This window comes from Candida parapsilosis, contig 005809 (assembly GCF_000182765.1).
Source record: "Candida parapsilosis strain CDC317 annotated contig 005809".
In the NCBI taxonomy this organism is placed as follows: domain Eukaryota; kingdom Fungi; phylum Ascomycota; class Pichiomycetes; order Serinales; family Debaryomycetaceae; genus Lodderomyces; species Lodderomyces parapsilosis.
Window position 1 is genome coordinate 2,141,156 of NW_023503281.1, and position 20,821 is coordinate 2,161,976.

The 20,821-nt window shown below is 39.2% G+C and overlaps 13 protein-coding genes and 1 non-coding gene across 14 annotated transcripts; 11 read left to right on the forward strand and 3 right to left on the reverse strand. All coding sequences in view use genetic code 12, as the record gives it.

Moving 5' to 3' along the window:
* Positions 1 to 13: 13 nt before the first annotated feature.
* On the forward strand, positions 14 to 460 carry CPAR2_209980 (uncharacterized protein; the record flags this gene model as incomplete). The annotated part of the gene is made up of 1 exon (XM_036809932.1): positions 14 to 460. The coding sequence occupies one exon, from the start codon at positions 14 to 16 to the stop codon at positions 458 to 460; it is 447 nt and encodes a 148-aa protein (XP_036666520.1).
* Positions 461 to 491: 31 nt separating this feature from the next.
* On the reverse strand, positions 492 to 1,206 carry RHO3 (Rho family GTPase; the record flags this gene model as incomplete). Its single annotated transcript, XM_036809933.1, has 2 exons — positions 492 to 1,105; positions 1,176 to 1,206. The coding sequence occupies 2 exons, from the start codon at positions 1,204 to 1,206 to the stop codon at positions 492 to 494; spliced, it is 645 nt and encodes a 214-aa protein (XP_036666521.1).
* A 659-nt stretch (positions 1,207 to 1,865) lies between these two features.
* CKA2 (casein kinase 2 catalytic subunit) lies at positions 1,866 to 2,858 on the reverse strand (the record flags this gene model as incomplete). The annotated part of the gene is made up of 1 exon (XM_036809935.1): positions 1,866 to 2,858. The coding sequence occupies one exon, from the start codon at positions 2,856 to 2,858 to the stop codon at positions 1,866 to 1,868; it is 993 nt and encodes a 330-aa protein (XP_036666522.1).
* A 701-nt stretch (positions 2,859 to 3,559) lies between these two features.
* On the forward strand, positions 3,560 to 4,357 carry CPAR2_210010 (uncharacterized protein; the record flags this gene model as incomplete). Its single annotated transcript, XM_036809936.1, has 1 exon — positions 3,560 to 4,357. The coding sequence occupies one exon, from the start codon at positions 3,560 to 3,562 to the stop codon at positions 4,355 to 4,357; it is 798 nt and encodes a 265-aa protein (XP_036666523.1).
* Positions 4,358 to 4,387: 30 nt separating this feature from the next.
* Positions 4,388 to 5,248, reverse strand: MRPL10 (mitochondrial 54S ribosomal protein uL15m; the record flags this gene model as incomplete). The annotated part of the gene is made up of 1 exon (XM_036809937.1): positions 4,388 to 5,248. The coding sequence occupies one exon, from the start codon at positions 5,246 to 5,248 to the stop codon at positions 4,388 to 4,390; it is 861 nt and encodes a 286-aa protein (XP_036666524.1).
* Positions 5,249 to 5,474: 226 nt separating this feature from the next.
* CPAR2_210030 (proteasome regulatory particle lid subunit) lies at positions 5,475 to 5,717 on the forward strand (the record flags this gene model as incomplete). The annotated part of the gene is made up of 1 exon (XM_036809938.1): positions 5,475 to 5,717. One exon carries the CDS (start codon positions 5,475 to 5,477, stop codon positions 5,715 to 5,717), a length of 243 nt encoding a protein of 80 aa, XP_036666525.1.
* A 487-nt stretch (positions 5,718 to 6,204) lies between these two features.
* CPAR2_t_cp_Gly(GCC)_14 lies at positions 6,205 to 6,275 on the forward strand. The gene has a single exon. It is a non-coding gene; the product is annotated as a tRNA-Gly (tRNA).
* A 198-nt stretch (positions 6,276 to 6,473) lies between these two features.
* Positions 6,474 to 7,886, forward strand: CPAR2_210040 (glucose N-acetyltransferase; the record flags this gene model as incomplete). The annotated part of the gene is made up of 1 exon (XM_036809939.1): positions 6,474 to 7,886. One exon carries the CDS (start codon positions 6,474 to 6,476, stop codon positions 7,884 to 7,886), a length of 1,413 nt encoding a protein of 470 aa, XP_036666526.1.
* A 209-nt stretch (positions 7,887 to 8,095) lies between these two features.
* Positions 8,096 to 8,989, forward strand: CPAR2_210050 (uncharacterized protein; the record flags this gene model as incomplete). Its single annotated transcript, XM_036809940.1, has 1 exon — positions 8,096 to 8,989. One exon carries the CDS (start codon positions 8,096 to 8,098, stop codon positions 8,987 to 8,989), a length of 894 nt encoding a protein of 297 aa, XP_036666527.1.
* A 428-nt stretch (positions 8,990 to 9,417) lies between these two features.
* CPAR2_210060 (uncharacterized protein) lies at positions 9,418 to 9,849 on the forward strand (the record flags this gene model as incomplete). The annotated part of the gene is made up of 1 exon (XM_036809941.1): positions 9,418 to 9,849. One exon carries the CDS (start codon positions 9,418 to 9,420, stop codon positions 9,847 to 9,849), a length of 432 nt encoding a protein of 143 aa, XP_036666528.1.
* A 785-nt stretch (positions 9,850 to 10,634) lies between these two features.
* On the forward strand, positions 10,635 to 11,501 carry CYT1 (ubiquinol--cytochrome-c reductase catalytic subunit; the record flags this gene model as incomplete). Its single annotated transcript, XM_036809942.1, has 1 exon — positions 10,635 to 11,501. The coding sequence occupies one exon, from the start codon at positions 10,635 to 10,637 to the stop codon at positions 11,499 to 11,501; it is 867 nt and encodes a 288-aa protein (XP_036666529.1).
* Positions 11,502 to 12,510: 1,009 nt separating this feature from the next.
* ITR1 (myo-inositol transporter) lies at positions 12,511 to 14,172 on the forward strand (the record flags this gene model as incomplete). The annotated part of the gene is made up of 1 exon (XM_036809943.1): positions 12,511 to 14,172. One exon carries the CDS (start codon positions 12,511 to 12,513, stop codon positions 14,170 to 14,172), a length of 1,662 nt encoding a protein of 553 aa, XP_036666530.1.
* Positions 14,173 to 14,519: 347 nt separating this feature from the next.
* CRK1 (cyclin-dependent serine/threonine protein kinase) lies at positions 14,520 to 17,738 on the forward strand (the record flags this gene model as incomplete). The annotated part of the gene is made up of 1 exon (XM_036809944.1): positions 14,520 to 17,738. One exon carries the CDS (start codon positions 14,520 to 14,522, stop codon positions 17,736 to 17,738), a length of 3,219 nt encoding a protein of 1,072 aa, XP_036666531.1.
* Positions 17,739 to 18,127: 389 nt separating this feature from the next.
* Positions 18,128 to 19,384, forward strand: FTH1 (Fth1p; the record flags this gene model as incomplete). The annotated part of the gene is made up of 1 exon (XM_036809946.1): positions 18,128 to 19,384. One exon carries the CDS (start codon positions 18,128 to 18,130, stop codon positions 19,382 to 19,384), a length of 1,257 nt encoding a protein of 418 aa, XP_036666532.1.
* Positions 19,385 to 20,821: the final 1,437 nt, after the last annotated feature.

Below are 20,821 nucleotides of genomic sequence, written 5' to 3' on the forward strand. Positions count from 1 at the left end.
CATCGACTTCATAATGTCCAAGGAAGAGCCTGAACTCGAAGAATTATGGCGCGAATTTCAGAATGCCAATGCTGACATACAACAGAAAAGAAACGAAGTAATCAAAGAAATAAACAAAAACACCATTTTGAATGAGTATCCAGGAAAACTTTCAATCATGACGGCTTTGGATGAGCTTATTGCATGTTTTTCATTAGGAGGTCAATTTAAAAACTACTATAGATATGGGTCATATGATTCATGCCAAAGGCAAAGAGAAAAGTTTTGGTTTGCTATCAAACATGGTTCCTTAGTGGAAGGAAAGGATAAGTCGTTGGAGGAATTAAATGACAAAGAGTTGAGCAGTCGAATCAAAATCCAGGAATTTTTCAAAAAACGTCTACTAGAGGATAAAGCAAAAGGAAGCTCAGAAGATATATGGGATGCTAGAAAAGAGCTACAAAGCTACCCCTTCAAATAGAGAGAAACGTCCTTAGATCATTAATATCCTATTACATTACTACGCAACTTTTTTTATCTTGTATATCGTCATTAGCACCCTTTGGTTTAGCATTTAATGCAACTCTCGCAGCCTCTGAAAATGCTTCGTTAACCCCTCTGTTCTTTTTAGCAGAACATTCCAAGTACCTGGAGGCATTGATCCTTTTCGCTACTGCTAACCCTTGGTCATAACTGATAAGCCTCTTTTGTGGCGAGTAAGGATTGCTTTGACTAAACTGTTGATTCAGATTATCGACGTCCTCATCATTCCTCAAGTCACATTTCAATGCAACCAAAACAAGCTTGACTCCTTCACAGTGATCGGCAATTTCTCCAACCCATTTTGATTGTACGTTCTCGAGTGAGTCTGGAGAATCAACTGAAAAACACAACATTATGCAATGGGTATCTGAATACGAAAGGGACCGTAATCGATCAAACTCTTCTTGTCCTGCCGTATCCCATAGTGACAATTGAACTGATTGCCCATCAATGAATATGTCATGCACATAGTTTTCAAACACAGTCGGTTCATAAACCTGAGGGAAATACCCCCTTGTGAAAACATTCAATAGCGAAGTCTTTCCACAAGCACCATCTCCTAGGATGACAATTTTTCTTTGAACTATGAAAAGTTAGTAACACAATTTTTTTTTTTTTCAATGTGAGGCTTATGATGAAAAGATGATACGTACTCGTCTTGGGGGAACTCGCACAGAGTGGCATTTGTAATAATAGAATTGAATGGAAAGGAGTGAATAAGTATGGGGAAACGTTTTTTGGTTGACTCTTCACTGGATCAAAATAACGATCAATGAGCTGTGCAAGAAAAATTCTGTGTGTGTAATGTGTGTGTGATCGTTGTCTGAATCGTCTTTTTTAGTGATTTACGTGGTGTGTTTACGTTTTTCTGATTCTTTTTTTTTTCCTGTTTGAATTTTTTATCGTTTAATGTCTTTTTGTAGAGAAGAGGCGTTGTAATCCTAAAAAAAAATAATCCAGAAGAAAAGTACTGCATTAGACTTGCATGACGCTAAGAAAGTCAATTTGTTTACAACTGAGGACTAAGAGTGGTTTAGTCTACAGCAAAGAGACTAAGGTGTATTGAATTGGCAATCCTGTGTGTATACTGCATGTGATTGCACAAGAATAAAGTAAGCATATACCATACATAAGCTGCAACTAAAACTCTGACTTTACCCATATTTGAATCATCACCAATCACACTGTCAATGTAGGATCCGATATAAATTTCTATTAATTAGTTGTTATTGGCAACATCAACCGTCACAAAAAGCCTCTTTCTTACAAACATTATTTAGCGAAACCCGCCCTGCAGAACCATTTCCGCATGCACTCAACCCCCCCCCCCACTCAATCTTCTTTTAGCTCTGTAATTTGAAAAATGGATGATTCATGGCTTCTTTTGCTGTTGGTCTCAATTGATGGTCATATTGCAATAACTTGTCAATCAAGTCTAAAACAGCATCACTGATCAAGTACCTGTTTTCATTATTTACAAACGATTTCCACGGCTTCCTTGAATAATTGCCTAAAATGCCATCGTAATCCTGACTCAATTTTATACCATATTTCTTTACGTAGCTCATCAAGCCTTCTGTTCCCAACACTTTAGCAATTTGAACCAACTGGTCATTATTTGAATCACCTCTAAACAACGGTTCTTTCTTGAATATTATTGCTCCCAACATACAACCAACTGACCATAGATCAAGCGAGTAGTCGTACTGCTGCAAATTAACCAACAACTCTGGGCCCTTGTGGTATCTCGAAGCCACTCTGACATTGTAGTCCATACCAGCATGGTAAAACTCAGCCAAGCCCCAATCTATCAATCTCAACTTCTTATTCATAGGATCAATCATTATGTTTTGTGGTTTCACATCTCGATGTATTATACCCATTGAATGCGAATAATCCAACGCTATTAAAAGTTGCGTAAAATAGTATTGAATATCCTTCACAGTGAACTTGGGATACAAAACTCTAAAATCAACATTATTGACTTTTTCAAAGATTAAAGCAGGTATTTTTGATTGCTCATCGCGAACCACATCTAGAAGTGCCACAACATTGGGTCCACCTGTCAAATTTTGCAAAATCTTAACTTCCCGATAAATCTTCTTCAATTTCACAGGTTTCAACACTTTGATCACGCATGGCTCATCATTCAATACATTTATTCCTTGAAATACTTCTGAATATTTCCCCCTTCCTATCTTACTGACAATTTCGTAATTTTTTATTTCTCCCCAACCTATCTTGTGATTCTCATAATCCCAATATTCTGAAGGTTTCTTGCTATTGACGTCCGAATAGACCTTCGATATAGAGTACACCCTTTGTTTTGTTGACATTTTTTTGTTGTATGTTTTTAGTTTCCGATACTGGCAGTCTAAATCAAGCAGTAAATGCGAAAGTGTATATCTTGCTTCAAAAATGAGGAATACAGTTATCGTTCTTTGGCTCCACGTATGTTACAGCTTTCAACACTCCAGGTGATCCTCTTAGTAAAATTACACAGCTTGAACGCGAAAGGATGAGACTCGGAAATCGGTGATGGTGGTTTTTCGTATTAACCAAAAAAGATAATCATCGGGTATTTTATCAGATTTTTTTTTTCTCTCTCTCTTTTAAAAATATCGAAAAGGCGACACCGAAGTTAATGCCGAGGGGACAAATTGGAGATGAGTTTGATAATACTGTGCGATAGGCCTGACATATACTACCATGTGAGTAGTGGTCTTGAGACATAACTAAACTTGACCTATAATTGTGTCCTTTATTGCCGTAAGGGAAGATCAGAACATTGTGGAGGAACGATTCAGCTCAGCTTATACCATCGTGTAAAGAGAACAGTAAGCTGGACCATACCCACAAGGAGACTCGCATCCTCTACGAACTCTGGAAATAATTGGCGCCCTTGGATTCTAAACAGTCTATTCGTAGTCAAAGTCTAATCAGGATCTGAAATCCTTGTTCTTGACGCATCAAGGAATTGACAAAACAAAATCTTGAGTCTCTCTCTCAACTTTTGTATGCACGCTTCATCAATTACATGAACCTCGTATCTACAACCACCATTTGTGATGCAGACCGCATCTATAACGACGTTCAATTTTGGTCGGATCTGGATAATTCTATGATAATAGTTGGTTCTTGTGAGTTCATTTCGTACATTGATTGCAACAAGTTACCCATCTTTCTTATAGATGGTAAATCGTTGCTGATATTTAGCAATGACCCACAAACGGAAATCTTCTTCAAACAAAAACTTCTCCAAATCACCTCAAATGCGGACTTCAGACATGGTCTTTTAACAAAAATTGGCGAAGAAAAGTACGTCGTGTTTTATTATGAAACGCAAGTGAGATGCCTTGTTTTGGACTTTTCCAAATTGAAATACACAAGAGACTTCCTTGAAGAGGATAAGACTTTGGAAAATTCATTTGTGAAGCCAAAGAGGAAGTCAACAACAACATCATCACCAGCTGTGACTGCGTTTGATAGGGTACTAAAAGAGAAGCAAGAAGGTAATCCTTTCCTAAGAACTCAACCGAAGCCAAACAAATCACTGGTTCTATCTACTCAAGAGCAAATAAGTACAGCCGTAAATAAGATTATTCAATCAGGCTTGAGAATTCGTGGCCTTTCAATGAACCAAACAGAATCAATTAATGACAAGTTGAAGATAAAGGAAATATACCAAATGACCCACAAAGCAACAATGTTTTCACTTCGTAAGTTTAACTATAGTTTTAACAAAAGGACAGACTCAGAAAAGGTTCAGGTATCATGGAATGACATTCAAGAAACTGTTGAGAGTTTGTTACATCTATTCATTGATCTTGATTGATACTATATACATTAGACTTTATTTTTTTTTTCAAGCCAAGTCCTTGACACTGACAAGTTTGCTTGTGGACTGGAAACCCACCGATGATGCCTCCTTAAGCTGTTCCAGCAAGGATTTGAACTTGGACAATTTCTTTTTTGGCTTTGCGGTTTTCAATTCGTCACGAGCTTTATCCAAGTGGTCTAAGAGTATCGAACGATCCTTGTGCAAATAGCCCCTCTTATCTGGGTTCGAATAATACTGAATATCCTTCTGACTAGTTGGTCTTGCTTGTAAAGGAACATAACCTTTTCTCAATAAGAAATAATTTGGATTGACAAAGGCTCTCAACCCCAATCTTGAAAAATATCTAGCGGTGAATGACATATTTGCACTCTCAATTTTCTCTATTGCCTGGTCAGTTGCTTTTGAGGCTTCGATATTTAGTGGCACGCTATAATCAGTTGTGCTTTTACCCAAGATTTTGACACCATCTTTCAAGCTTCCCGTTATGATACCACATTCTTTCATTATCTTGATTGTAAGCGTATCACCATCCTTCAATGGTATCCTGCCAGTGTTCCAGAAATCTTGGATCTTGCTCAAGTTGACCTCGTGGTATGCTTTGGCATTGTGTGCATTTCTGAAACCCACCATTGGCATTTGCTTGAAATATGGAGTTTGACCACCTTCCATCCATATTGGAACTTTCCCTCTTGCTTTCTGACCTTTTTGACCTCGTCCTGATGTTTTACCTTTGTTGGAAGAAGGTCCACGTCCTAGACGTTTGTATCCCTGAGTCGAGCCTTCATTTGGAGCCAAACAACCCAAATATCCAACATTTCGCAAAGACATCCTTATCTGGTTGGTGCATGACACAAGTTTACCAACGAGAGGAGTTCTGCTGAACATAGCTGAATGCGTGTAGTGATTGGGTCTATCTGGTGGAAACGGTTTGAACTTTGAAAATTTTTTGTTTCCCGCAAAAAGATTCCAATGGTCGCGAATAAATCTTCAAAAAGAAAAATCCACCTAGAACATTTTTGATCGCCACCAAAGTAAGTCATTCTTTGTTGCATACGTCAAAGGAGAAAGATACAACAAATCTGCATAATAACAGGGCTAATCATTAACAACAATGTCATCCGCCGAACAGAAGAAAACTCAGGAAGTTTCCGAAAACGAAGAGCAAGTAATCAAATCCCTTGAAGAGGATGATGAATTTGAAGATTTCCCAGACGACGAGTCTAAATGGGTTACAGATGCAAAATTGAAAGAAGAATCACTTTGGGAACAGGATTGGGATGATGATGACAATCAAGACCAATTCTCGCAAAAGTTGAGGGAGGAATTGATAAAGTCACAGAAACCAGCAAACTAATTGGCAACGAAGGAAAGGGGGCAGAAAAAGAGGGGAAGGAAGAAAGGCGAATAAGTATTAAATGAGAAAAGAACGGTTTTTGATGCTAGAATGGCTTAAACGTGAATGCAAAGATGATAATATGGGTATATTTCGAAGTGTGTTATTCCAATTCCATGTCATTCCATGCAGCGATCACACAAGCTAGAGAACGGAAAGAGCAAGCTCATTGCCATATATTAAACTAAGTAGGTGCTGTAACACAGATAGAATTACTTTGCAACAAATTTCAGATATTGCAAAAGAATGAGTATTTTCAGTCTCTCTGACCGCCCCTCTCGCTTTTGAGAGCTTCAATTGCAAATGAACCACTCTTACCACTTACGCTCAACTGTTGTTCATCCCTCTGCTATTTGAAAGAGCTGCGGTAAACACCAATTTTTAAATTTAAGGAACACAAAATCGGGCGTGGTAGGAATCAAAAACATGCTCACAATTTCAACAAAAGGCGCAAATGGTTTAGTGGTAAAATCCAACGTTGCCATCGTTGGGCCCCCGGTTCGATTCCGGGTTTGCGCATTTCTTTTTACGTTTTTGGCATTTACGGTTGGCTACTTTGAAGAATATGCCACATTCTTGCAGCTGTTATTGTTTTTGAAGTTGTAGATCCATTTTCATCGGCTGTTAACTGTGCACATTTTTCAATTTTTTTTTTTTTTTTATTCCGTTTCTATTTTTCCGATTTCTTTTGATCTTCTTCTCGTTGCCAAGTAACCAATGCCTGATTCAAACAGCACGACTAACAGAAAATGGAAGAGGTTTGCCAAAAATTGGGAGTTTAAAATTGCAGTGTTTGTTATTCTTTACTTTGTGTTTTCACATTATGTATTGGAGAATACACATAATGTCAAAGAAAGAGGTTTAAACAAGCATTTGAAAGTGATTCCAGAAGAAGTTATATCTTATTACGAAAAGCAACCATTGGATAATCCCGACAGATTGGCATATATGCAATATGCAACAAACTACGACTATCTCAACTTAGCAATAATGAACTTTGCTCATCTTCGAGACGGCAATACTCGGATTCCAAATTTGGTTATATTGTATGATGAAGTACTACAACACCACACATCTCATAAATGGAACAACTTGTATCAGGTGGCAAATCACTACAATATTACATTGAAGCCAGTTCCCTTGGTTAAGGTTTACTACAACGATGATACTCCATGGGCAGCTTCATTTACCAAATTTCATGTTTTCAATCAAGTTGAATTTGAAAGGATTGTTTACTTTGATTCTGACTCGATGTTAATTCGTCCCAAAGTTGACAATGGCGAGATATTTAGCTCACACTCTAACATAGATGAGCTATTCAAGATTCCAAGGGAGCTTGAATTTGTTTTGCCACAGGCGTATTGGTTAAACAATGTCGTTGAAGGAAAATCTTCATTGAAATACAAAAAGAAGGTGGAGATTCCTGACTCCAAAAGGTACGGGTTGCGGATGAGAAAATTGGTCAATGACATATCTGAAACCAAGAATTGGAGATTGCTACCCTCGTTGGTATTCGAAGCACACAAATTCGACAATCCACGCAACTTTTTTGCCAACCACGTAATGGTAGTGACACCTTCTAGAACAACATTTGACCATATAATGAAGTATGTGTATAATCCAATACATTGGTCACTAACAAACAGAAAAAAATTGAGAAAGAAATCAGAGTACGACATGGAGATTTTGAACAAGTACTTGGACAATGAACTAGCAAAGGGAAACATCAACGTTGGCATTCTACCACATCGTGTTTATGGAGTTCTAACCGGCGAGTTTCGTGAGCCATGGCACGAAAGATTTGTTGTTGAACCGCAATATCTACCGTTTATCAAAAAACGATCGAACCGAGGTTGGGATCCAATAAAAATGTTGCAAAAGATCAAATTGATTCACTTCTCAGATAGTCCCATACCCAAGCCATGGGAAATGGAGAATGGGGAAGACGAGTATGAACAACCATACAGTACAAAACTAATCTACTGTAAAACTGGGAACATGACGGAATACCATGCCAAATACACCCATTTCAAACCACGTCTTGTCGATGATTGTGATAGTGTTGAAATATGGAATTGGTTTCGCAAGCAATTCAATAAAGAAAAAGAAGGGATTTGGTATAGTGAGTGAAACAACTTATATACTATATAACGGTTTCATAGTTTTAACATGTTCTAAAAATAACTCATGTTGCATATAGATCAAAATCAAATCAAATCAAAATCAGGCGAAGTTCCAAACAGAGAAAAAAAAAAACAAAAAAAAAAAAAGACAAAAATTTAAGGAAAGAGATTGAAAATCAGCTTTCGATTTAGATTAGCAAACCAGCCATCATCAACATGAATCGAGAAGATCTAGTGACAACACTTTTGATTGCAACCAAGACATTGGTAGAACGAGATGACTCGGAAACAACAAATGCTGAAACGGGTATGCCTTCATTGACTTCTTCCAGTGATTCTTATACTACTCCTTCCATTTCCGTTCCTCCAAACAGCAACAATCCTTTTATTATTAGACAACACAACCCTTCAGGCACAGTGTTTATTGCAGTAGGGGCAATAGTGGGAGCCATACTTCTTGGGTTCATTTTGTATCATTTGATTGTTTCTTGTACTGCATCAAGAGTTGCCAAAAAGACCAGCACTAACGATAGAATTTTGTATGAAAAGTATGAAAGTAACAACAATAATGCATACGGATATTCAAACATGACACCCACATCAACACTCAACAACTTTGAGTACAAGAGTCATCACCACGGCTCTTCAATATCGAAGCTACCGTTATTGAATAGATCATTTGCTAACTTGCCAGGTGGCGGTTCACAAGTTGGGGACAATTCCACCATTTATCAATCTGATGTGGCTGCTCCTGCTTCAAAGCACGATTTGACCAAAATGTTTATTTCACCAACTGCGGAAGTTATGCAACATAAAAAGACCAAGTCATACAATCCATCATTGACAAACTTGTCCTTAGGTGGCTCAGCCACGAATTTGGCAAGTCCATCTCCTGCCACCAACAGGCATTCTCAATTAGTGCCAAGTTTATACATAAACAATGAGATGAATAATAGCGATTATTCGGTGGCTCAACACAATCCTTCAATTCCACCATCATTACATGAGGAGAGTCAAAGCCAGTCGCAAGGCAGCGATGATCAGAATTCAAAAGTTCAAAGTCCAAGAAAACCGATACCATCGATGTATCTCGAGGATTTGATGCATTAAAAGGGGGAGTATGTAATTGTGTACCAGGTGAAAATAAATGCATTTACTTGCTAGGCTTATCGTAGCTGTAGATGTTACGAAGTTTGGATGAAGGGTGTATGATCCAATACACTTTGAGAAATTCGTCCCTGACGAGTTAGAGGATAATTGTAGAGCTTACTGACTGAAGTCTACAATGCGATTGCAAAACACTATTGAGAATGTTGACCCCTACATTATGTTACTTCAAAGGTCCTTCAGAAATTTACAATTGAGCAGACTATGCAATTAGCTCTCATGTCATGAATATAGTTACACTGGGGCCTCTCTTTGATTTAACATTACCTAAACTAAAATTAATGGTAGCAGTCAATTGACTTTTTATGTATCATGGGAAAAATCAAATGATGCTTGTTATCACCTCGTGATGATATCGACTCGATATAACTATGTCTGACACAGAGCCATTGACATCGAATGTCCGACCCGCCACGGACGCTTTAGTCACCATTCGGATAATAAAGTCATTCCCGTATCGAAACGTGAAAAACTTGATCATAAAAGATATAGACTTGAAATCAACTACTTCAAAGACTTTATTTGATCAAGTACTCAAAGAAATAAACACCATTGGAAGCTTGAGACCATACAGAAATGTACAGTATGATTCTTTAAAGATATACACCAAAGCGCATGGTTCAAAATCCATGAATTTAGTAATAAACTTTGAAAATGATGACGATTGGGTTATTATGAAGAGAGGGGCAGCCACTGCCGAGAAGTCGTTATGGGACTGGGGTATTCAGAATGAAACCGAGATTAGTATTTTCAATTGGGATGCTTACATCGAGTATAAGAAGAATCCGGAAGAAAAATGGTAGGTGATAGTCAATTGACAAGTTAGTATCATAAGACAGGAGTGGGTGTGGCAACTAGATTTGAGACTCAGCTCTGGATAGGTCATATTGTTAAATGGAGGTTAAAGTAATGCTTCAAAGTGTTTCTTTTTGGTGTTTGTCCTTTTGGTAGTCCTCCGTAAGTGTATAATGCAAACGAAATGGTACCTTTAAGCACGACTGCAAGTCAGCCAGTTCAATGGAGTGGCTGTCATGAATCACAATAATAGAAGTGATAGAACATATCATCTTATGGGCTTGTTCACAAGTATCCTGCCTTCGATGTCTTAAATGTATATTTTGTGACAATGTAAGATGCGACAAAAAAGAAGAAAGAGTAAAGAGATACAACAAGAGTGAAAATTGTAACCAATAACAATTGTTGTTTTATAAATTTGACTATAAAGAGCACTTTTATATGCAGTACACACTCAACTTTTTTTCAATTTTCTCTTCCATCTTACTATTCATTCTCTTCATTCTCTTTTACCAATAAGAAAAAGGACGAAAGAAAAAAAAAAAATAAGCTCTGGCATAGCGTTGAAATCAAACTGTTTGAAAACATCAGTCTTCTAAAGCCTCCAAAAATTGAACTGAGCTGTTCCTATCTCGAGAAATTGATCCATCTAGATTCTCATCACACCAGAGGAAAAACTAGCAAAATTGGACTTTGAAAAATTATCATCACAATTTAGACAGTTTTGGAATTTGTCCTTTCTTCATTTTATACAACATCCACTTTCTTGCTAGGACGACGAATCAATTACACCATGTTTAAAACAGCATTCAAGTCTGTAAACCAACCATTGGTTCAAAAATTCATTGCCGGTGGTGTTGGGGTCACCGGTTTAACTGCATCATATTTATTATACCAAGATTCGATGACTGCCAATGCCATGACTGCTGCAGAGCATGGTTTACATCCTCCAGCATACGACTGGCCTCACAACGGTATGTTTGAAACATTTGACCATGCATCCATCAGAAGAGGTTTTCAAGTTTACAGAGAAGTTTGTGCAGCATGCCATTCATTGGAAAGAATTGCTTGGAGAAACTTGGTTGGAAGCTCACACACCACTTCTGAAGCTAAGGCTATGGCCGAAGAGAATGAATATGATGATGAGCCCGATGATGAAGGAAAACCAAGAAAGAGACCAGGTAAATTGGCTGATTATATCCCAGGACCCTATGAAAACGAACAAGCTGCTAGAGCCGCAAACCAAGGTGCTTTACCTCCAGATTTGTCATTGATTGTCAAGGCCAGACACGGTGGATGTGACTATATATTTTCATTGTTGACCGGTTACCCAGAAGAACCACCAGCAGGTGTTGTATTACCAGAAGGATCCAACTACAATCCATACTTCCCAGGTGGTGCCATTGCCATGGCTAGAGTTTTGTTTGACGACTTGGTTGAATATGAAGATGGTACACCAGCTTCATCTTCACAAATGGCAAAGGATGTTACTACATTCTTGAACTGGGCCTCTGAACCAGAACACGACGAAAGAAAGAGATGGGGTTTGAAAGCCCTTATAGTTGTATCATCCTTGTATTTATTGTCGATCTGGGTAAGAAGATTCAAATGGACTCCAATCAAGAACAGAAAATTCAGATTCGACCCTCCAAAGAAGTAAATTTGAAAATAACAAAAAAACTTCATAGATTTTACAGGGCTGATGAATACTGTTGGCAATGTTGAAGCAGTTTAACACTTGTTACTTTCGATCAACTTTGTATATCGTACGCACTAATAAAATGTATCAAAGATGAAGTGACTTGTAGAAAATGTAGCTAGAACTACTACAATTGAGCGGGAAATGGCGATTACATCATAAAGCAGTTGTGAGTACTTATTTGGGGGTTACGCCGGGTTGGCAAAAACGGCTAGCGTTGACATAAACCCAATGTAATTCGAGAGCGATTACTTATATGCTCTCTCACAAAGACGCCAAAATTTCTCGAGGAATTATACTTGATATACCATGCTCCGATTGCAATCAATGTACAAACTGTCCAACATCATCACCCAAGTACAACCTTCCACTTTGTAAAAGTTTGCAATTGGCAAGACGTTGCTACTATAGGTTCGGCACCTTTGACCCATGTCACGTGCAAGACAAAGAATTTCATTCGGCAGCCCCGCCAGAATTTCGCTGAAATTTGATCTGCACACTACTCTATAATCCCAAGAAATAATTAGACATTGTCCACCTCCAAAGGACACTTCATAGTGGCGAAGACGTCCAGAATTTTTCGGAGACGCTCGTCTTGATCATTTTCATTCGACACATTTTCATTAATCGGAAAAAATGCATGTAAACATAGTCGTGCCGTGCCTTCGGTGAAATTTTAATTATTTCGGCGTTTTTTCTTCTTTTCAATTGTCATTAATTTTTTTTCTGGTCCATTCTTACTATAAAGTGTAAAATTAGCAAACCATAAACATTAAAAGAAAATATTTTCTATTTTTTTCCTTTCTTTTCACTGCATTTTGGTCATTAAAGAATTGATAGGATTTACACCAATACTACATATATTCCATTTGGTCCTCGCTTTAACAACAGGGTACACGATCACGACGAACCAGTTTTCATTGCAAATACATAAACCCCCCGCATTGTCCCTAATTTTACCCCTCACGTTATGAAGAAAGATACTCAAGTTAGTGCTGATGGTAGTAGGATAACACGAGTTATCAGCTCAGAGCTAAACAGCCTGCACTCGTCGGTGACATCGACAAACTCGTCGAAGGATTTGCTACCTAATATTGGGGCCAGCTCGGAATATGAAGCTGAGTCTGTTCAAGTCTCGGAATCAGAAACTCGACCATCAAAAATAGTTATTCTTTTGACGTTGGTGTCCTCCATATCTGGGTTCATGTTTGGTTATGATACAGGGTACATTTCATCTGCTTTGGTTCAGATTGGAACAGATTTGTCCAACAAAATTCTAACATCTGGGGAGAAGGAGTTCATCACATCAGCCACTTCGCTTGGTGCTTTGCTTGGAGCTATACTTGGTGGTATTTTAGCCAATTTGATTGGAAGAAAAAGAGTTTTGTTGGGTTCAAATGTCATTTTTGTAGTTGGAACAATTGTTCAACTAGCTGCCAAAACTGTATGGACCATGATTGTAGGCAGATTCATTTTGGGTTGGGGAGTGGGCATTGCATCCTTGATTGCACCTCTCATGTTGTCCGAGCTTGCTCCTTCGAAATATCGTGGTCGTTTGATTGTCACAAATGTAATGTTTATCACAGGTGGTCAATTGGTTGCATATTTTATTAACTGGGGGTTAACCAGAGTGTCGCACGGTTGGAGAGTATCTGTTGGGTTATGTATGGTACCCGCGGTTTTACAATCATGCTTGTTTTTCTTTTTACCTGATACTCCAAGATATTATGTGATGAATGGTGACATACCCAAGGCAAAACAAGTTTTGAGAAGAATACACAACGATCCGTCGGATGCATTTGTTAATGCCTCTATCGAGGATATGATTCAATCCGATTCTACAGTGCCAGGTAGAAACCCACTCCAAAAGGCTTGGGAGTCGATCAAAATCATTCACACCACACCAGGAAACTTTAGAGCATTGATTCTTGCATGCGGGCTTCAAGGAATCCAACAGTTTACTGGATTCAACTCGTTGATGTATTTCAGTACCACCATCTTCGAAACAATTGGGTTTGAAAATGCCACGGCTGTCTCTATTATCATTTCAGCTACAAACTTTGTTTTTACTGGGGTTGCTCTTTGCATCATCGACAAGGTTGGAAGAAGGCGAATTTTACTTATTGGAATGCCATGTATGTGCGCAGCCTTGGTTGTTTGTGCGATTGCATTTCATTTTCTCGATGTCGATTTTGCATCAGGTGTAATGATACACACAAGGGGCATCAGCGGTTGGGGTATCGTCGTCATCATTGGTATGATTTTGTATGTTGCATCATATGCAATCGGTATTGGTAACGCAGCTTGGGTAGGAGTGGAGTTATTTTCTGATGTCAATGTTAGATCGATTGGTGGAATGTATGCAGCATGTACGAATTGGGCCGGATCCTTGGTAATTGCATCTACATTTTTAACCATGTTGGAAAATATAACACCAACAGGAACATTCTCATTCTTTGCTGGACTTTGTTTGATTGCTTTCTTTTTCGTTTATTTCTTGCTTCCAGACACTGCTGGCTTGGAGTTGGAAGAGACTACGAATTTCTTAACCAAGGGGTTCAATGTCAAGCAATCTGTTGCTTTGTCAAAAGCCAGAAAGAAGCACTCAAAGTACACAAGTGGAAATGTTTAATGTGCTTTGATGTATTAGAGCATAAACTGTTGCATATATATATGTTGTAATGAAAATACGATGAATCAAATATTTCCAACGTAGCGGCTAACACACACAGTAGACTGCTGAAGCACTTTTACCGAACGACCATATATAACCATCTTATCTTCTCTCTATCGGAACGCAAAGCTTGTTTCGATTTCTTGACCCAAGAAGGAAGACAGAAAAAAAAAAAAAATAAAATAAAAATACAGAATTTATCAATTCGAGTGCAACACTGTATTTCAAAATCAGCTCCTCACACCACCAACATCGGCCTAGTATCATCTGCCAAAGCCCATCACAGATATACATACTGAGCAAAAATGTCGAGAGTGGGCTCTATTTATGGGGACTCATTTGTCGATCCCATACCCGAGATAGGTAAATTAGATCTGTATCAAATGATTGAAAAGTTGGGACAAGGAACTTTTGGGGTGGTACAGAAAGCTCGAGATAAACGCACCGGTGAGCTAGTTGCAGTAAAGCAACTTTTGAATCATCTGGCGAAAGAAGGATTCCCCATCACTGCTTTGAGGGAGATTACAATCTTGAAACAACTCGAGCACCACAACATCCTAAACATTAATGAACTTGTTTACGAACCACCCAAAGTCACAAATCCAGCTGACTTGGTCACAAATAGGGGCACATTCTACACCATTTCTCCATACATGACAAGTGATTTGGTTGGAATCCTTGAAAACCCTGATGTCAAGTTAGAGCTTAATCAAATAAAGTGTATCATGATACAGCTATTGCAAGGCACGCAATTTATTCATGAGCAGAATTTTCTACATAGGGACATCAAAGCTGCTAACATATTGATAGACAGCAGAGGAGTTTTAAAGATTGCGGACTTTGGCCTTGCGCGACTTTATGAAGGAGATATACCAAGATTAGGAATGGGTCCTGGAGGTGGCGAAAAAGCGTACACAGCCCTTGTTGTCACTCGATGGTACCGTCCACCGGAAATACTATTGGGCGAGAGAAAGTATACCACTGCTGTAGATCTTTGGGGAATTGGGTGTGTCTTTGCTGAATTATTTGTTCATAAACCCATTCTTGTTGGTAAAAGTGATGCACACCAGGCGCAACTTATTTTTGAACTCATTGGCCCTCCGACTGATTGGGAAAAGGCATCTAAACTACCAAACAAGACAGATTTCAGTATTGGTCTTGGTTGTAAAAGAAGCCTTGAGAGAAGATTTGAATCATTGATGCCATCATCTGCTGTTGATTTATTGAGCGGGTTGTTGGCGCTTGATCCTTATAAGAGATTGAATGCGTTAGACGCTTTAGATCATGTTTTTTTCAAAAGTGAACCATTGCCTTTGCGACCGGAGGAGATGCCACAGTTTGGAGAATGTCACGAAATAGACAAAGAAAGGTTCAAGAAACTTCGAGAAACAAGCCAACCACCGTTACCATCTGGACCTGGTCATAGAAGCTATCTCGAAGGCAAGAGGTATGACAATGACGAGGATAAACTAAGGGATAAGACAGGCAAGCGTGACGAGCTTGATGGTTATGGAAAATACCACGAGCGTCGTACCATTTCTAGACAAGGGGCTCATAATAGCGATGACGCATTTGATAGCAGAGAACTAAACTACAAGGGAAACCCCGTACGGGGCAACCATGATGACACCTATAATGACAGGGAGCAAAACTACAGAAAAAATCCGGTAAGGAGCTACTACGATGACACCTATAATGACAAAAAACCAGACCCCAGGAGAAATCCTGTAAGGAGCTACTATGATGAATGGGGCGGTAGATCGCACGGGAGTTGGAGACAGAATGGGTACATTGAAGGTGATTACGAAAATGAGAGAGCTCCAAACAAAGATAATGATTATGGTGAGTCTAGAGGGTTTGAAGCAAAGCAGGTATATTCCTATATACCACGCCTGGAAGTGAGTGATTCGTATTCAAGGCGAGACTCCCCTCGTCCTTTGTACAGAAATGAAAACAGGTATAATCAAGCGCCACATGGCAGAGTTAACGACGTGGTGAACTACTTTGAAAAGAGATTTCCCCCAAGAAATCACAACGCTGTTGAAATTCCTTGGACAAAAGAAGGCGGTCACGAGGCAAAGCGCGGCTCTCCAAGAGGAAGAGATATTAAAACTACTTCCAACACATGGCATTCTCGGGAGGAAAATCAAGATATGCATACCAACAACTCTTCCAATGCAGCAAGCCCAATATTGTCATCCGATAATGCATCACTGCTTATTGAAATGGATTACCAAGAGGATGAAGCCAATGAAATTGAAAAAAATAAAGAACAACCCGTGTCAAGTGTTGAACAAGTGTATCCACTCGTCTCCGAGAGTATAGAGTCAAAAGGCACACGCAATTCCACTTCTAGCAGAACAGACACGGCAAATTCCGAGAAGTCAAACGAAAAAGAAACTTTCCAAGACAAGGGTGAACCAAGCAAGAGTAAAGTCCGCCTGAGGGATTTCACAATTGTCGCTAGAACCAATGCCGATAGTGCCGGAAGCGTCGGCAATGGTAAAGACGTTGCTGCAACTGTGACAAGAAGTGCTATCCCATTTGCGGACTCAAGGGAACCAGGGAAAGCTGCAGTCGAGGAAGCACGCAAAGAGATCCCCATGCCTGTAAAAAGTTGCTCAGACGAGGTCAAGAAGTCTACAGTAAGGGATGGATTGATCAAAGACAAAGCTTCGATGGTGGACGCCCATGATCCTAAGGCTATTGACACGAGGGATGTCAGCGAAACAAGTGCTGCCAAACCTAAGGATCTGATCCTTGGAACGCCTGAAAGAATCTTCCCAACGGGACCAAAGAGTTTGACTAATGTTGACACCAACATTGCTTCTAAAAGCGGGGAGGAAACCACGACGGCACCAAGACGAGAAGTTTTTATCAGCACAACTAGAAACAGGACTATGCCATATGTGCACGGCGGCTTGAGTGACAGAGCAGCGAATTCAAGAAGCAGTTCCATTTTCACGGCGTCGCCAATTCCAAAAGATACCAAAAGTGAATCAACTTTAGCTAAACCTTCAGATTCCAGGGATCAAAAAAGGATATCCAAGTTTGTATCTTCTGGTCAAGTCCAGGAAGCACCTTTAAATGCCAAATTGTTCCACTCAGAGGCTTCAAAAGTGAAAAAAATTGATAGCAAAGCTGTGCCACGAAGTATAATTGGACCATCTAAAGAGCCCGTAAAGAAGGATATGTTTAGCAAGCCCAAGAACATATCTGGTCCAATTGTAGTAACACCTTCGCAACTGTCCCCATTGCAGACAAAAAAGCGTTCCAGAAACCCACTAGAGAGCTCTGCCAAAAGGGAATTGGCAGGCTATGCCATGGCGGCTAACAAGAGGGCTAAAAGGAACTACAGCAATATAGACAACGCCATTCTGGAAAGTGATTTAAGTGATGTTGAGGATTTTCCAGTGGATAACCGGAGCCATGAACTTTATGAAAATCTTTTAAATAAAGCGGGGTATATGAGGGAACCAGTTTACCGGAAACATATAAGTGAAAAGAGGAAGTTCAAACAGTGAGTGGGACTTATCGAATGGAAGGGGGGAGGGGGTGGGTTGTCCAATAAAAGCACAGATTCGTGCAAGAAATTTTCTCCGATCACTTTGTGTAAGTAGTAGCATCGGAGCCAAATTATACACATTTGAGTTGAAGGGCTTAAAACATGAATACTAAGATGTAGTTTCTTCTCCGTATGGCTGTGTGGCTCGAATAGATCACATGTAGCACAAAAGTAAAAGTTTTGTCATTGTTTTCTAGAAGAGGACGTGTGTTTTACCTTCTCCGACAATGGAGAGAAAAAGTTTAGATCTTTTAGATAAAAAGTCACGAATCTTTCTAACTTTTCGATGTTGTTGCTTCTCTTATCTTTTTGATCTGTGGTTTCTACAACAAAACAACCAATTAGATAATGGCGACACTAGATGACTACTTTTCAATACAGACTTTTTTGATCGTATTGAGAGAAACTTTGGAATCCGCGATCATTATTTCTGTCCTTTTATCCTTTGTTCACCAAACATTTTGCGCCGACGAAGAAAAGAATCAGAATGAAAGCGGAAGTCAATATCGGGAAATACCACAAGAATCACCATCACCGTCATTGTTATCTGAGGAGAGTGAGGCAGTGGAGGCAAAACTAGTTGATAGGAAATTAGGACGAATTCTAAAATTCCAAATCTGGTTTGGTGGATTATTAGGACTTGCAGTTTGTCTATTGGTAGGTGCAATAATACTTGTCGTTTTCTACAAAGTGGGAAATGATTTATGGTCAATTGCCGAGCATTATTGGGAAGGGACTTTTTCCATCCTTGCAAGCATCATTATTTCAGTGATGGGGATCCAGATTTTGAGAGTGAGCAAGATGCAACAAAAATGGAAAGTCAAATTGGGGAGACTTTTACAACTGTCGAAACATTTCAATCCACTGATATCTAGCCCAACTCAGAAATCGAATGGTGGCTGGTTTTACCAATTGGAGTTATTGACAGAGAAATACAATATGGTTTTATTGCCATTCATCACCACTTTGAGGGAAGGGCTCGAGGCTATAGTTTTTATTGGTGGTATTGGCGTGAATGAAGATACATCGATATGGGCAATCATTAATGCGGCAGTATTAGCGGTCATCATAGGTACATTGATTGGCTGCATTTTATACAGATCAGGGAATACCTTGTCTTTACAATGGTTTCTCATCACGTCCACCTGCTTTTTATACTTGGTTGCAGCAGGTTTATTCTCCAAAGGTGTGTGGAACTTCGAACTTCAACAATTTATCAACCAATGTGGCGGTATGGATGTTAGTGAGACGGGACATGGACCAGGTTCTTATGATATCGAAAAAAGTGTATGGCATGTCAATTGTTGCAATGGTGAATTACAAGACGATGGCGCCTTTTGGATGATTTTGACCGCAATTTTGGGTTGGACCAATTCGGCGACATATGGAAGCGTGATTAGTTACATCTTGTATTGGATAGTGGTGATTATTGTATTCACCTCGTTAACATACGAAGACAAGCATGGATATTTACCCGTTGTACCAATACGTTGGCAGCTCAAACGTATCAAGAAGAGAGCCTCCTTATACAGTCAACCGTTGGTGGGCAGCGACAACAGACTCAGCATAGACTCAGTCAATTCGCAAACTCCTTTACAACAATAGTCGTCCTCGTTTACAGAGTCGAGTAGTTTATGAATGCCAACCACTCCATTCCAATTACAATCTTCAATGATCGTAAATCTCTCACTAGTCGTATTGTTTGACTCAAAACTACTGGCTCTTAGCTTTATAGGGGAGCCACTCTCTATGAAATGGGATGAGGTTGACTGGTGGAAAGAACACCGATAAACTTAAAGTTTCGAAGGGGGAGTTCAAGTGTGAATGTAGATTTTACACATCGTATTTCGAAACTTCCGCTTCACAAGTTACTGGCTCTTCGGATACTCTGTTTAGTTTAGATTATCTGGAGGTGGCTTTAAATGTCAATGTGACACCAAATTCTTGAAGAGTAGCTTTCGCGGGTGCTGGACCAAAGAAACACCAATTGCGTACGCATGTCATTCACCTTCCAATTCCCTATGCTGTTTTCTCTTATTCCTGATACTCATTGACACTTGTGGGAGCAAACAACCACAACGTTCTCCCTGAAAACAAACCATTTAGTTGGTTTTGTAATAAGCATACAAAAAAGGATTCTTTTTGTGTAATAAAACAAACAATCCACACCGGAATTAATTAGCAGTCAATTTCTTGGCTGTAAATCACTTTTTATTATTGAGTACAGGTTGATCGGGATACTTTGGCACTTGTGCTTCTTTTGAGTGAAAAGTTTCAAAGTTCTACCCAATAAGAAAATTCCATGAGACACCTGTCACTGTAAACAAGAATAGAAAAGGGGGAGGTGAGCTGCCAAGAAAGTAGAAAAAGAAGTTTGCGACTGCTAAAATGAGGAATTTTCCAGAGGCACCTATTGTTCTTCATACCAGTTTCAATATCAAGTGCGATGATTGGCTAGAGGTTATTTCTAGAGCCCCACGCTTGTGTGGGTGAGTACCCAGTGGTGTCTACAACTTTTGTTGCTTGGATGATCTTTGTATTTGGGTTTTAGAAAAATTTGAAGAGAGAAGCCACAATCAGACTCAACCTGATAATCAATTCTCCCGTTGATCCCAAACTGGCAAGACTCTGTTAATACATACCGTTTCGTAATCGTTTGGAAATTCTATGGTGTACAGTTCAATCACAAAATTGAGCGGATAATTATGTACAACCAGTACACATATGCGGAAAGCTAAAAGACAAAGCTTAGTATTGAAAACAGATATGTGTCAATGCACCGATGTTTAAGGCACTGTGAAGGAAAGCAGTGACACATGTTTGCAGTTTTGACAAAACTTACTCTGTTCGGGCCTACAATTGAACCTGTGACTTCTCATCTGCATACTGCCAGGTTTAGGGAGGCTCTTCCAGTGGCAAAATTTTCATCTGTTAATTGCCTTGTTTTGAGTGGGTAAGGTTTTGTGATCGTCTAATTCGAAAGAAAATGCTATTTTACGGTTTTTTTTTTATTTTTAGAATTTTTCATTTTTTTTTCTCACT